The sequence below is a fragment of the Sciurus vulgaris genome, assembly GCF_902686455.1.
Source record: "Sciurus vulgaris genome assembly, chromosome: 16".
NCBI lineage: Eukaryota > Metazoa > Chordata > Mammalia > Rodentia > Sciuridae > Sciurus > Sciurus vulgaris.
In genome coordinates this window covers 11233272-11248005 of record NC_136477.1, presented here as the reverse complement: position 1 = coordinate 11248005, position 14734 = coordinate 11233272, and the positions used below count along the sequence as shown (strand labels likewise).

General features: G+C 48.7%; 1 protein-coding gene and 1 long non-coding RNA gene across 6 annotated transcripts; one reads left to right on the top strand and one right to left on the bottom strand.

The window, feature by feature from the left end:
• Positions 1–399: 399 nt before the first annotated feature.
• On the bottom strand, positions 400–7176 carry LOC306646588. 3 transcript variants are annotated; one of them, XR_013759884.1, is made up of 4 exons: positions 7038–7176; positions 5842–6071; positions 3245–3358; positions 400–714 (listed from the first exon to the last, which is right to left on the bottom strand). It is a non-coding gene; the product is annotated as an uncharacterized lncRNA (long non-coding RNA). The 3 variants fall into 3 exon arrangements; XR_013759885.1 differs by lacking the exon at positions 400–714 and having other exon boundaries at positions 2238–3358; XR_013759886.1 differs by lacking the exons at positions 400–714; positions 3245–3358 and adding an exon at positions 4554–4668.
• Positions 7076–10521, top strand: ACP5 (acid phosphatase 5, tartrate resistant). Of its 3 annotated transcripts, none has more exons than XM_079115232.1 (6): positions 7076–7199; positions 8189–8275; positions 8526–8792; positions 8988–9115; positions 9209–9554; positions 9930–10521. In XM_079115232.1, the coding sequence occupies exons 3-6, from the start codon at positions 8526–8528 to the stop codon at positions 10170–10172; spliced, it is 984 nt and encodes a 327-aa protein (XP_078971358.1). In that variant the 5' UTR covers positions 7076–7199; positions 8189–8275; the 3' UTR covers positions 10173–10521. The 3 variants fall into 3 exon arrangements, with proteins under 3 accessions (XP_078971358.1, XP_078971356.1, XP_078971357.1); XM_079115230.1 differs by lacking the exon at positions 7076–7199 and adding an exon at positions 7360–7381 and having other exon boundaries at positions 8170–8275; XM_079115231.1 differs by lacking the exon at positions 7076–7199 and adding an exon at positions 7363–7381.
• The last annotated feature ends 4213 nt before the right edge of the window (positions 10522–14734 follow it).

Genomic DNA, 14734 nt, shown 5'->3' with positions numbered 1-14734 from the left:
TCCCATAAAATTTCCTGTGCTGGAAGTTTTGTCCCCAGTGTGGGGAAGTTTAGGGGGCAGAACCTTGAAGAGTTGGGACCTAGTGGGAGGGTGGTCCTGGCGGCATCACCCTTGGGAGGGGTGAACCCTAACCTCAGAGTGATTTAGTTCTCGCAAGAATGAGTTGTTAAGAAGGAGACACCCCATGCAGTTGTTTTCTTCTCCAAGCAGACATTTCCCTTCCTGCTTCCCCACCATGTCCTGAGCCACAGAGGTCCTTGCCAGAGGCTGAACAAATGGCGCCACCAGATCTTTGGCTTTCAGCATCCAAATATCCAAAGTACATGTAAATAAGACACCCTTCCCCCCCAGTACTGGGATCAAACCCAGGGATGTTCTACCACTGAGCTACATCTCCAATTTTTTTTTTTTTTTTTTTTTAATGTTGAGACAGGATCTCACTAAATGGCCCAGGCTGGCCTCAAACTTGCAATTCTTCTGTCTCAACATCACAAGGCACTGGGATTACAGGTGGTGCACTCAACCAAACCTCTTTTCTTTATAAACCACGTGGCCCTGGGTGTTTGCAGTAAAGAAAAGACTGATAAAATGTGTCATAAAAGGTGAGCGTCTGTGGATTCTTCCGTGTTCTCCATCTATGACCTTCCAGGACTCTGAATAGTTCTTCTTCCTTGATTCACCCCCTGGTGAATGGAGCTCTCATCTGTTGATTTTCTGTGCAGATGGATCAAGAATTTCTTCTCAGCCTCCCCCCCGCCCCCGCCCGCCTCCCATGTCATCCTGGTGTTTAAGTTGCTCTGTTGGCCATGTTGAACATCCCCCCGCCCCCCATGTTAGTCACATTTTTGTTACTGTAACAGGCACTGAAGACAACTTAAAAAGAGGAAAGATTTACTCTGGCATACAGACTTGGAGGTTTCAACTTAAGGTCAGGTGGTTGGCCCTGTTGCTTTTGGCCTCCGGTCAATGCACATCAGGGCTGGGAGAACATTCTAGAGCAAACTGCTCACCTCACAGTGAGACAAGAAAGAGGAAGGGCCAGGGTCCTAATATCCCCTTCCAGGGCATGTCCCAGTGATCAGCACACCTCCAACTAGGCTTCAGCTCTTAAAGGTTCTATCACTTCCCAGGAGTACTATGGCCAGGGACCCAGTCTTTAACACAGGGACCTGGGGACACTCATCCAAGCCATAGTAACTTTATTTCTTCTCCCAACAACTGTAATTCCTTTGACTATTACAACCAGTTAGTGGTAAACGTGGGGGTGCTGGGGGCACAACTCAGTGTAGAGCATGTACTTAGCCTGCCTTAGACCCTGGGTTCCACCCCCAGCACAGAAAAGTTTTTGAAAAGTGAACCATTTTGAAGTGTGTACTAGGTGCTAGGCACCCCCAGTCGGCGGAGGGGGTCAGGGGGGTACTGGGAATTGAACCCAGAGGTACTTAACCACTGAGCCACAGAGGTTACACAGAACTGGGGATGTAGCTCAGTGGTAAATTGCTCCTGGTTCAAACTTCAGATTAAAAAAAGAAGAAGAAGAAAGAGAAAAAGAAAAAAGGAAAAAATAGAATTCACTGAACTTATTTCTTCCCTATTCTGATGGAATAAAGACTCTGGGACATCAAAGATTTCTTTCAAATATCCCTAATTAAATTTCTTTCCTCCTGTGGCCTCTGGTGGGAAAAAAAATGGTGGGGAGGGCCTCCGTTCTGATACCCTCTGCAATCTCAGGAGGCCACCAGTGGCAGAGGTGTCACTTCTTGGTCATGACTTTAGATGCCCATTGGCCAATCCTACGTCACACCTATGGGTTACCCTTTGAGACACTGAAGATGACCTTAGACCCTGAGGGTCTGGAGGTGGTACCAGAGGAATGTGAGCTTTAGTGACTAGCCTTTATCTGCTATTCATTTGTCTTCCCAGAAGTTGCCATTCCCAGAAAGCCAAAATCTGTTTCTTTGGTTTTATCAGTGCTCTAAAAATTTATTGTTCCTGTTGAACATACAGCATAAGCTGGAATTCAAAGTCACTTCTTTGGGATTACTCATTGAATATGTTCCATGTATGTATGAAATATACATGTCAATCAACTGTTTAGTTTTCTTTTGTTAACCTATTTTATGTGACAGTGGTCTGTTCCAGCTAATAACTTATGACAGCTGAGGAAAAAGTTATTTTTCAAGCCCTTCTATTTCCTGTTACTTTCATTTTATTTTTTGTTTTAAATATAATCAGGGAGTGAACAAGTTATTTATTTAAAGATTGCAGCTGATATTTACGAGAACTCAGTGTACCTGCAGGTTTCTGTGAATCACAGTATGTAAATTTTACACGGTGGGGGGACTATAACCAACAGTGAGCTCCAGCTAGCAAGGAGAGCACTGAAGTGTTAGGAAGGAAATGCACAGATGTATGCAACTTCTATCAAAGTGCACAGAAATTGCAGAGAATTGCCTATGTGAGGCTCTGGATTACTGGGACCCCAGCAATGAAAAAAAAAAAAAAAAAATTAAGAGGGATGAGTGAATAGACACATAGAGATAGCTAAATAGATAGAAAAGCAAATATATTCCAAATATTAATTGCATCTTCCAGGAGTCAGTATGTAGAGGTATTCACTATACAACTTTCCCAACTAAAATCCTTCATAGTAAAATGCCAGGGCCTACCTACTTGGGAAGCTAAGGCAAAAGGGTCACAAGTTTGAAGCCAGCGTGGACAACTGAGCAAGATCTTGTCTCAAAATAAAGTTTACAAAGCAGGCTGGGGATGTAGGTCAGGGGTAGAGCACTTTCCTAGCATGTGTGAAGCCCTGGGTTCTCTCCCCAGGGCCTAAGTATAAATAAGTAAAATAAAATACTGGGGACCAGTTATAGTCAGGATCTGGGATATCCTCCAAAGATCTAGTGTTAAAAGTTGGGGCCCCAGCTTGACACTACTTGGAGGTGGTAGAAACTAAGAGGTAGGCCCTAGTGGGAGGTCTGTGGGTCCTTCATTAGTGGAGTGCTGTCCCAGGAGATTGTGGGGTCCATTCTCTTTCTGTCACTTCTTTGATTCACCACCTGCTCCCACCACAATGTGCTGCCTCAAAGCAACAGGGCCAACCTATCATGGACTGGCACCTCCAAAACTGTGAACCAAACTAAACCTTTCCTCTGTAAGTTGATTATTTTCAGTATTCGTGATAGTGAGCGAAATTGACTAACACAGACCCTTCTTCCCACAAGCAAGCCTGTCCTCCCACCTGAACAGAAAGGCGCCTCTTGCCCACCGCATCCACACCAGGGTTGGTTTGCTTCCCCCAAAGCAGTTCTTCTCCCTGCACCTCCTCCTCAGGTGCGGACTCCCATTCACCAGGCTGTGAAAGTTGGGTAATACCAAAGCAAAATATTTTCAGACATTAATTGCATTATCCAAGGATGAATGTGTAGGGGTGTTCACCGTACAATCCTTTCAACTTTGCTGGATGTTTGAAATTGTTCACAGTAAAATGCTGGGATCCTGCTATAGTTCTCACCAGTGGTTGTGACTCACTATCTTGGGGCAACCAACTGTCCCAATTTATCTGGGCCTGAAGGGGTTCCCAGAATGGGAACTTTCTGTAAAACCAGGACAGTTCAAGGAAAACCAGAATGAATTAGTCCCCAAGCTATCATTTTGCCTTTTTCTTAATGAAAACAATATTTATTTTTGCAGTGCTGGTATCAAACAGAGGGTTTTATTTTGCACATTCTAGACAAGCGCTCTATCACTGAGCCCCATCCCCAGCCTGCATTTCTGTCTCTTAAACATGTTCAGTTTATCCTAATTGTCACCACCTGACCTAATACACACATAAGAGCGGAAATAATAACGGACAGTGACAGCTGCCTTAGAGTGGAGCTGGCTATGTGCAAGGTAGTGTTCTGCATCCTCCATCTGAAGCTGATCATTTGATCCACACACCCTGACTGAGCAACTTTAACATCTCCCATGTTAGAGATGAAGTATGGCAGAGAGGTAAAGTTTCTAGCCCACTGTTACACAGCTAAATAGCACCAGAGGAACCAGAATCTGAACCAGGAAGTCCACTGAAGAGTCCCCAAGTTTACCTACCTTTATTCATTCATTCATTCATTCCATTTTGGAACCAGACATTGAATCCATGTCCTTACCCATGCTAAACATGCAATCTACCACAAAGATAGAGCCACAAATACCTACCACATTTTAATTTGGTTTCTATTGTACCAACACTTCTTAGTGTTTACTGACCAAAGTATTTGAAGTTTTGCACCAAGATACAGCAGTAGAGGTAAACATATCTCCAACAAAACGAGCCTCGTGGGAGAGCCTCCAAGAGTTATGTCCCAGCTGTTTACTAAGGATGAGGCTTAGGGGCTGGGAGCAGTTTCCAGCTCCAGCACCAAAATCAAAACTAAAGCAAAGCAACCACTCTGGAAAGAAAAAAAAAAAAAAAAGGCACCACTTAAAATTGAGTCAAGTTTTTTTACTGTTGTTGTTTAAGTCAAGTTTAAAGGAGTTGATGGATGGAGAGAACAGAATGTCCCCAAAGGGGATCCCTTCATTCCATCATTTTCCAAATAACTGCTGAGCAAATACCTATGTGGGTTCTCAATTCTAGATGCCAGAGAAACAGAGAGCATTCTTGTCCCTTTGGAGTTCTCACTGGTGGGAAGAGAGAGAGAAAACAAGATAAACCAGTCTGTCAGCAGTGATAAGTGCTACAGAGAAAACTATAGCAAGATGATAAGTTTGTGGGCTGGGGGTGTAGATCTGTGGCAGGAGGCCCTGGGTTGCATCCCCTCCGAAAAGATGATAAGTTAAAGGGATGAAAATACAGTGGACCAGGAAGCCACTTGGCATCTGAAGAAGGAAGAACCCTTCCTTCTTGTTGGTAGAACAGCAAGTGTGAAGGCCCTGAGGTCAGAGGGTTCTGGGATACTTCTGGGAGGGTGTGGAGGCCAGAGAAGAAGAACAAAGGGAGGAGCCTGGGAGTAAGGGAAGGGCTGGGGAGGGAGGGAAGGAGAGGATAGCCCAGGGAGGAACTCAAACTTGGGACTGATGTCTGGGGTTGGCGTTGGTGCTGGGAAAAAAGACAAGGGTAGAGGAGGAGGATTTGAACCAAATCCTAATCCAGAATCCTAATCCTAATGCAGAAGGGGTCTCTTCTGGGTGAATGCAGGGAGAAGACCCTCTTCTGAACACTGGAGGGGAAAAATAGCCAATGATCTACAGGTTTCATCACATACCCCCTGAACAAATTACGGTTTAATTTATTTATTTATGCGGGGTGAGGGGGATGCCAGGGATTGGACCTAGGGCCTTGCATCCTAAGTATATGCTCTACAATGGAGCAACACTTCCAACCCGAGGCTTAATTTTAATCATGCACACATGCTGGTTTTTTTTTTTTTTTTTTTTTTTTTTTGCTTTTATAAATTTAAAACATAAAGCACTAACACTTAAATGAAAAAGTTGTAAGGAAACATTTCCTCTATTTAATGGACTGAGGCACTGCTCAATTCTAGAATTGAAAGTAAAGTCAATAAAGATTATTAAATTTAAAAAAAGTTATCAACTGGTACCAAGTGTATCCTATTTTTCTAAAGATAATAGCAGGCATAGAAAAAGTAAAAGATATTCAGTCAGCAGACAGTGGTGACCACCCTACTCAGGAGGCTGAGGAGGGTGGCCAGAGATCAGTTGAAACCCAAGGGCAACATAGTAAGACCTCATCTCTTACAAAAAAAAAAAAAAAAAAAAAAAGGAAAAAGAAAAAGAATGAAAGAAAGAAAAGAAAGGAAAAGAAATGTATTTCTTAGTTGCGTTGCTATTTACAAAAGCCAAGGCTTTCTCTAGACTTCAACAGTTTTCCACATGTCCTTTTACTGATCCAGAATCGCATCCAGGACCCCCCACTGCATTCAGTCCTCATGTCTCTTTGGTCTCCTCCAGTCTACAGCAACTCTGGACACGTTCGTAGAGCACTGGTCAGGTATTTTGTTGACTGTCCTTCCACGTGGGCTTGTCTGTTATTTTTCTGATCAATAGCCTGTGATTATGGGTTTCTGGAAGAAACCAGAGGGGAGGTGTCCTCAGACCTTAACAGAAAGCTGCATGGTATCAATCAGAAATAACTATGACATTCACCTGGGTCATTTCCTTAAGGCGGCATCTTCCAGGCGTCGCCATTGTAAAGTCACTGTTTTTCACCTTTCCATATATTATCCGCTGGGTGAGTCACCAGTCCAGTTCGCACTCAAAAGGTGGGGCGGGGGGTGGGAAAGGAGTTAAGCTCCCGTCCCAGGGGGCGGGGTTACTTAGGTTTTTGGGAATTCTAAGGAAAATTTGACTCTTCTCCCTTCGAATTGTTTGTTTGTTTGGGGCTGGGGATGGAACCCAGGGCCTCGTTCATGCTAGGCAAGCGCTCTAGCTCTGAGCGACATCCCCAGCCTTTGACACACATTTTAAAGCCCAGGAGCCCGAGACTGAGATCTTTCCTAGATCTCGGCTCAGCCTGGGGCTGAGGCTCCTCCAGCGCTACCACCCGGAGCTGTGGCGCCCCAAGCGCTGCGGGCAGGTGGCAACTCCCAGCTGGTGTCGGGGGCTGGAGGTGCGGGAGGAGGAAGAAATCGGGTCCTGGAGCTGCCCTCTCGGCCAAGCCCCAACCTCAGTGCATGAGTTTGAGCACCTTCCGGGGTCCTTAGCCCATTTCACAGACGCCGAGCCTGCGTCTGGGAGGCGTGGCTGCGCTCGGTGGCGGCTCCGGGTTCGGGAGTGGGGAGCGGAGGCACCGCCCTCTCCGCCTGGGCTCACCTGGGCTGGCCTGGGGCCCGCGGGCAGGGCCGGCCGGCTGCCACCTTCTTAAAACCTGGGCAGCTCTAGAGAGAGCTCCCTGTGGATCTGCAGCTCAGCTCGGGTGGCAGCACTTGGGCTTGACCCCGAACCCCCGCAACCGCAGGTGAGACCGGCCCGCCCGCCCGGGCCCTCGGCCCCTTGTCCCCGGGGGAGGGGTCTCCGCCTGTCCTCCTTACCCACTTCCTTCCTGTTTGTCTTGGCTGCGAGGTGCGGGGGTGGGGGGAAGGGGACCAACAGCGAGCCCTAGCTAGGTGACCATCGACCGTCTCTAAGCCTGTGTCCTTGGCATTGAGTGAGGGGTTCTTCATCCGTGTTGGCAGGGATTGGAGGGACTGGTGGTGAGTGTTCAGGGGACGCGCCTGGGCGGTGTCCCAGGCAGAGGAGGGAGGCCAGGAGATGAGGAACAGGCCACACCCCTGCACTACCCAACCCTGTTCCCCTCCCTCAGGAGGCTGGGATTCCATGGACCGCCTGCAGGCAGCTGCTGAGGGTGTGAGGGTCAGAAGGCTGCAGTCACATGGTGTGTCCCCAGAGGCCTCCTGCCTGGGTTCCTCCTGCAGGAAAGTGGGGTGGGAGAGTAGGGAAGAGTGTGGGCTGGACTTCTTGGAAAAGGGAGGCCACCACTGCTGTTTATGTGGGGGATGGAGAGGTGGGAGACCACCGGAACACAGAAGAGGCCTACTCTCACATAGTCAAATAACACATCACTGAGACACGCAGTTCACCTGAGAGACACACAACAGGTAAGATGGACATGCAAATTCTGGTCCACACAAACTTCTACACAATGCTGCAGAACTCCAGCCAGTTACAGATATGCCACACAGGACTTGCTGGCTCAGCAGACATGTCTACACAGACCCAGGCCTCCACTGCAGAGAGACCCATGCAGGCCTGCTCAGCCACACACAGGAAACAGTCCCACCCAGACATGGTCAGACAAGCATGTCTTCAGAGAACACAGATGTACAAGCTGTTCTCAGACATATATATATAACCCACAGCTGCAAGTATACATGCGTGTGCGTACACACACACACACACACACACACACACACACACACACCCCGACACTCAGATACACTGGACACCTCTGCCCACAATACCATCGAGCCCCTGCAGGCAGCCCCAGAGACTGAACAAGTCCCTGCAGGCAGCATCAGAGGTGTGCAGGCAGCACTGCTTCCCACGGGAGTCCAGACCCCCTGTCTGAATCCCATGTCCAGTTCTGGGGAAGTCCAGGGCTCACATGACCCAGGGGGAGGGCTTCTGGGACAGTCCTCGGAGAAACTGCATCATCCTCTCTAGTGATCCACTTCCGCCCCAGGGAATAAAGGCTCTGTGACCACCAGTTCTGCCCTGGAGCCCACCTGCCTCTCGCAGCCCCCACAGCCTGACTTGTGTCTCCCCCAGGGTGAGTGCTGGGCACAACGGGGTTAGGGAGGGTGGAAGGGTCCTGCAGAGCCACTCTTCCTGGCCCCTTAGAAGAGTCCTCCCAGCCAGTTCATAACACAGTGTCCTAGGAACTAGGATATCCGAGGGTTTCCTGCTTGCCAGCCCTGCAGGGAGGGGTCTCCTCTACTCTCCAAGCATGGCAGACTGGGGTCTCCAGGGCTGGCTCCGCAGCCTCAGCCAGGGCCCTGTTCATGTTCTCTCCCCTCCAGATGGATACATGGACGGTGCTGCTGGTTCTGCAAGCTTCACTGCTGTTCCCACTGGCTGACTGTACTGCCCCCACCCCCACTCTGCGCTTTGTGGCTGTGGGTGACTGGGGAGGAGTCCCCAATGCCCCTTTCCACACAGCCCGGGAAATAGCCAATGCTAAGGAGATGGCCAGAACTGTGCAGACCATGGGTGCAGACTTGATCCTGTCCCTGGGGGACAACTTCTACTTCAATGGCGTGCATGATGTCAATGACAAGAGGTTCCAGGTGTGTGATTGACAAAGTAGGGGAAGAAGGCACCCAATCTGGTGACCCCTTCTAGGGAGGGCAAAGGGAAGCTGATAGGGAACTCACCAGTGCCTGGAACACTCAATAATTCCCTTGTCCCTGGCCCCTGATTTTGTGGCAGCATTGGGGTAGCTGTTGACCCTGGGGGTGGGATGCCCTTTCTGTCTGCCACAGGAGACCTTTGAGGATGTGTTCTCTGACCGCTCCCTGCGCAATGTGCCCTGGTATGTGCTGGCCGGGAACCATGACCACCTGGGCAATGTCTCAGCACAGATTGCCTACTCCAAGATCTCCAAGCGCTGGTGAGCCTGCACTGCCTCTCGATCAGGGAGACAAAGGGGCCTGCGACAGCTCTGGTGCACAAAATGTTCACCTGTGACCTGTTTCCTCCACAGGAACTTCCCCAGCCCCTTCTACCGCCTGCACTTCAAAATCCCACGGAGCAACACATCTGTGGCCATCCTCATGCTGGACACCGTGACACTGTGTGGCAACTCAGATGATTTCCTCAGCCAGCAGCCTGAGAGGCCCAAAGATCTGACTCTGGCCCGTGCCCAGATGTCCTGGCTCAAGAAGCAGCTGGCGGCAGCCAAAGAGGACTACGTGCTGGTGGCCGGCCACTATCCCGTATGGTCCATCGCTGAGCATGGGCCCACCCGCTGCCTGGTCAAGCACCTGCAGCCACTGCTGGTCAAATATGGGGTCACTGCCTACCTGTGTGGCCATGACCACAACCTGCAGGTGAGGAGCCTATGGGTGTGGAGGGGAGCCAGGTTCTTAGCTCTGGTGTCCTCCTGCTGTTTGGGGACCTCCTGTGACCTTCTGAAGGTCAGTACCCTCATTCGAATTCACTCTCTATCCAGGAAAACACCCAAAGTTCCATAAAAGTCATAATAACAGTTGCTTACTAGTGCTCCAGTGCTCTATCTCTGAAGTGGTGTTAATACACCCCTGTAGGGGAAACTGAGGCCAGGAGGGGTTAGGCATTTTGCTAATGAAAGTGGTCATGTGGTCAGGGACAGGTCTGACCTTATGCCCAATGCAGGTGTGGGTGGAACCCTTGGTCAACCTCAAGTCAGGGCTGGGGACTCCCTGACCTTGTACCTCTATCCTCAGTACCTTCAGGATGAGAATGGAGTGGGCTATGTGCTGAGTGGGGCAGGGAACTTCATGGACCCCTCGGTGCGACACCAGCGCAAAGTCCCCAATGGCTACCTGCGCTTCCACTATGGGGCTGAGGATTCGCTGGGTGGTTTTGCCTATGTGGAGATAAGCCCTAAAGAGATGACTGTCACGTACATCGAAGCCTCGGGAAAATCCCTCTTCAAGACCAGCCTGCCCAAGCGAGCCAAACCCTGAACATCCAGGAGGACCCTGCCCTGCCCACTTTGAGGCCTGAGTCAGCGGGGCTTCTGCAAGGGTGGTGCACGGCCTGTGGAGACCCCAGCCACAGGTAGGTTGTCTCTCAGGCCCCTGGTGCTCCAGCAGAGCAGGAAAGAGAGCCATAGCACCACATGGCCATGGTAGCACAGATGACCACACATGTGAAAGAAGCATGGACGTGTGTCCCCGCTGGCATGTCACACCCCATGGCCAGACTCACCTAGGCTGTTTTGGGGAGCCAGGAGGAAGAGAAGGAATTTTTTTTCCTGAAACAAGCATCTTTCTGTTACTGCCATTTAATAAAAGACTAGTTGTCAAGGCTGCATGTGTGCCTGGAATGTGTTGTATCTTGAGGGTTGGAGTGCCTGGGCTCCCCCGAGCCTCTGCTGCCTGTCCCCACCTCCTGATCCCATCCATGACCATCTGTCCTCACACATGCATGTGATTCTAAGTAAAAACCAAGAGTGGTGTCTGTTGCCCCAGCTACTTGGGAAGCTGATGCAAGAGGATCACTTGAGTCTGGAGTTCAAGGCCAACCTGGGGCAACATAGTGAGTCCCAGTCTCCAAAAAACAAAACAAACAAACAGAACAACATCGAAAAAGAAAACAAGCACAAAGAAAGATACAAAATCAAGCAAGTCTTCAGGCCAAATCTGCAGGCCCCTTCCCCAATCCATGCCCGACTCCTGGTGGGGTATGGTGATATACACCTGTAATCCCAGGGACTTGGGAGGTTGAAGCAGGAGGATAGAAAGTTCAAGGTCAACCTGGGCAACTTAAAAAGACTGGCAATGTATCTCAGTGGTAGAGCACCCCCAAGGGCCATGCCCAGTACCAAAAAATCCCAAACCATGCCTTCCCTCCTCCCAGGGGCAGCTGCCATTATCATTTTCTTTTTACAGAAATAGTCGATTTTCCCATTTAAAAAAAAATCCTCCTTTGTTGTTTTTTCTCATTTTTGGAAGTGCTGGGGGTTGAACTGAGGGCCTTGGGCACGCAGGGGCACTAAGCACACGTTTTGCCACTGAGCCACACCCCTAGCCAGTAGCCTCCCTTGCTACCCCAAGGCGACACACAGTTCTACACATGGATCTTCCACTGTTTAACCACAGTTCTTCCATGGTTTGTCTGAGGACATTCATTTTTGTTGATTTGTTTATGGATCCGGTGACATGTTCACACCATTCGCAATCTAAAGTTGATAGAAAAGTATAATCCCTCACCTGCTCCCCGTCCCAGCTCACCCTACTTCCTCCTCTCTTCTAAGGAAATGCCTTTTCACGAAAGCCATGCCTTCCTTCCTGTATTTCTTGGTGCAAATCAAGACAACGGGTAAAGGACTTTTCTCTCCTTCCCACTGATCTGCACTTCGTAGCTTTTTTTGTTTAACCAATTTTACTGAAATATAATTTACACACTTTACGTGTATGGATTACTGTGCACATGGGCATGCATTTGTGTGTGTGGGCGTGCGAGATGCTAGGGATGGAACCTAGGGCCTCATGCATGCAAAGCACACACTCTACAACTGAGCTACACCCCACCCCTGGTTTGGTAAATTTTGTCAAAAGCACAAACCCACACATAGCATTTTCCTTTGTATACCATTGTTTTTCTTGTTATACCTGGAGATCTGTCCCATCAGCCCTTGGAAGAGTGGCTGAGATCTTTCTGTGGCTATAGAGATCCCAGTCTATACCTGAACCACTAACAAGCTGTCCACTGAGGGTCACCTGAATTATTTCCAATAGTTTTGCAATCCCCAAATAGTACTGCAAGGATTGATCTTGTACATTCCTTTCCTACATGTGCAGACATGTTTCTGGATAAACAGGATTTATTCCCAGGGACAGAATTGCCTTTTTTTTTTTTTTTTTTTTTTTTTGGTAACCTTTTCTTGGTGGTGCTGAGCATCAAACCCAGTGTCTGGTGCATCTTGGCAAGTATGCTAGCTTCAAGCCACACAGCCTGACTGCCTTTTTTTTTTTTTTTTGCGGTATTGGGGATTGAACTCAGGACCTTGTGCTTGCAAGGCAAGCACTCTACCAACTGAGCTATCTCCCCAGCCCCTGCCTTTGTTTTTGACAGCCCTGGAGCCTCTACCTCATGTCATTGGCTCCTTACTGATGACCCTTGAGGTCTTTTTCACTCTTTCCTTCTTACCAAAAAGCTGTATCCCTGAACAAATGCTTTTATACATCTGTGAAAATATGCGAGAAGGAAAACTTCTAGAACAATCATTTCAGGGCCTGTTTCTCTGGGTGAACACAGTTTTTTGTTTTTGTTTTTGTTTTTTTCCTCTTGGGTGCTGTGGATGGAATCCAGGGCCCATGCATGTGAGGCAAGTGCTCTACCACTGAGTCACACCCCAGCCCCACACACCCCCAAGCCCCGCTTAGGATCAACACAGAGAGTTCCTGCTGAGCTGGCAACTTCAGAGGAACCCAGTTCCCCTCCAAGGAAGAGTTGAGTAACATTTGCCCACAGACAGCCTGAGCCCTCCAAGTGCAAGGCAAGCCACAGTAACTGCTTCTTGGGCACGCCTTCAGCCACCACTCTAGTGGCTATGGGGCAGGGACCTAATTGTTTGGCTCCAACTGCCAGCCTCGCTGAGTGAATCAAAATAGCAACCTGGACAGAAGGTTGCTTCTTCTATTTGCTACTTCATAGATGTTGATACTGTTGACTTAGGGACAAGGCACATGTGTTTTAGCTATAATTAAATAAAACTATCTTACCAAAGTGCAACCCTGAGTTGGTTCCAGTTGACATCTGCCTGGCGGCATAACTACCAGCCATGCTTCTTGCCTAAAAAACACCACCACTACATGCCAATGCAGTAGAGAGCACGTGTATGCCCACAGAAGGCTGAAGCAGGAAGATCGTTTAAGCCCTGAGTTTGGGGTCACCCTATCTCTTAAAGAAAAGGAAAAACAAAACAACAACAAAAAAAGGCAAGCCACGCATGGTGGCACACTTCTGTAATCCCCACAACTCAGGAGACTGAGGCAGGAGGATTCCAAGTTCAAAGCCATCCTCAGCAACTTAGCAGGTCTAAGCAATTTAGCGAGACCCTGTCTCAAAATAAAAAGAGCTGGGGATGTGGCTTAGTAACTAGGCACCCCTGTGTTCAATCCCTAGTGCCAAAAAATAAAAAAAGCAAAATCAGAATAACATCTTCACTTCTGATCCTGATCCATGAGACAAAGGCCAGAATCACCCTTGTTTCCCAAAGGACAGTAAAGAGGCTGGGACAGTTTAAGTGTCTTTAAAATGGAGTCCAAGTTTATGTGCAGGAAGTGGCAGACCCTCGATTTTTCTTTTTCTTTTTTGAGACAGGGTCTCATTATGTTGCCCACGCTGGCAATGATCCTCCTGCCTCAGCATCTGGAGTAGTCGAGGCTACACATGTGCACTGTGGCACCCGGCTCAGACCCTCACTCAATGTAACTCCAACAGTCTGGGCAGTTCACAGCCTCCCTGGCTCTTCCCACTGACTCAGGGCAGGCAGGGGTCTGAATCAGAGATCACCTTAGCCCAGTGTCCTTGTTCCCAGGGCCCAGAGCTCAGAAAGGAGAAGTGACACATTCAATGTCACATGGAGAATGAGTGAGAAGGGATTGTAACCCAGGCCCCCTCCTCTGTACCAATTCCCACGAATGCCAAGTAACAAAGCTCTGAGACAAGCAGCTGGTGATCTGAGGACACTGAGGAACAAGGCAGGGTTGGCAATGGCCATTGAGGTCTTCTGTCCAGCTGAGGAGATAGCACCAACCAGCCCTTGGCCGTTGTTAGAAAGATGCCCTCTAGAGCCCAGCGTGGCAGTGCACGCTTCCAGTTACTTGGAAGCTTGAGGCAGGAGAATCGTAAGTTCAAGGCCAGCCTGGGCAACTTGGTGGGACCCCTGTCTCAAAAAATTTTTAAAAGGGCTGGGAATATAGCGCAGTAGTAGTGTGCCTTTGAGTTCAATTCCCAGAACAAAGAAAGAAGGAAGGAAGGAAAGGAAAGAAAGAGAGAGAAAGAAGAAAGAAAGAGGGATGGAGAAAGAAAGGAGGAAAGTGGGGAGGGGAGAGTGGAAGGAAGGAGGGAAGAAGCCTTCTAGGTGCAAGGACCAAGATGGCAGAGCTCCCCAGTCTAGTCACAAGTCTCACCTCTTCTCAATCTTCCCAAACAACCATAGCTGGTTTTAGTCACCATGGATATTTTATTTTCTTTTTTTAATATATTTTTTAGTTGTATATGGACACTAATTGATTTGGAAAATGGAAAACTCCCAAGATAAGGAGACCTGGGAAAACAGAGTGAAAAAGAAGGCCCTGCACTGACAGCTTTCGTCTCCCAGGACAAAGGGTTTCCAGGTGCCGGCTGCAGACAGGGAGGAGGTGTTTTATCACCCCTAAAGTAACATCTCCAGGAGGCATCAATCTCCTTCAGTGTAGATCCTCTCCAGATGCTGCCCACAGACCCCCAACCCCAAAAGTTCAAATTCCTGAGTGCCAGAGAAAACTGATATGCTCACTAGACCACCTCTCAAAAT

Excerpts from the sequence above, each read along its gene's own strand:
- ACP5 (XM_079115232.1), top strand. The coding sequence starts at position 8,526 with ATGGATACATGGACGGTGCTGCTGGTTCTGCAAGCTTCACTGCTGTTC. Across the intron at positions 8,793-8,987 it reads TCAATGACAAGAGGTTCCAG|GAGACCTTTGAGGATGTGTT; the intron begins GTGTGTGATTGA and ends TGTCTGCCACAG. Across the intron at positions 9,116-9,208 it reads TCCAAGATCTCCAAGCGCTG|GAACTTCCCCAGCCCCTTCT; the intron begins GTGAGCCTGCAC and ends TTTCCTCCACAG.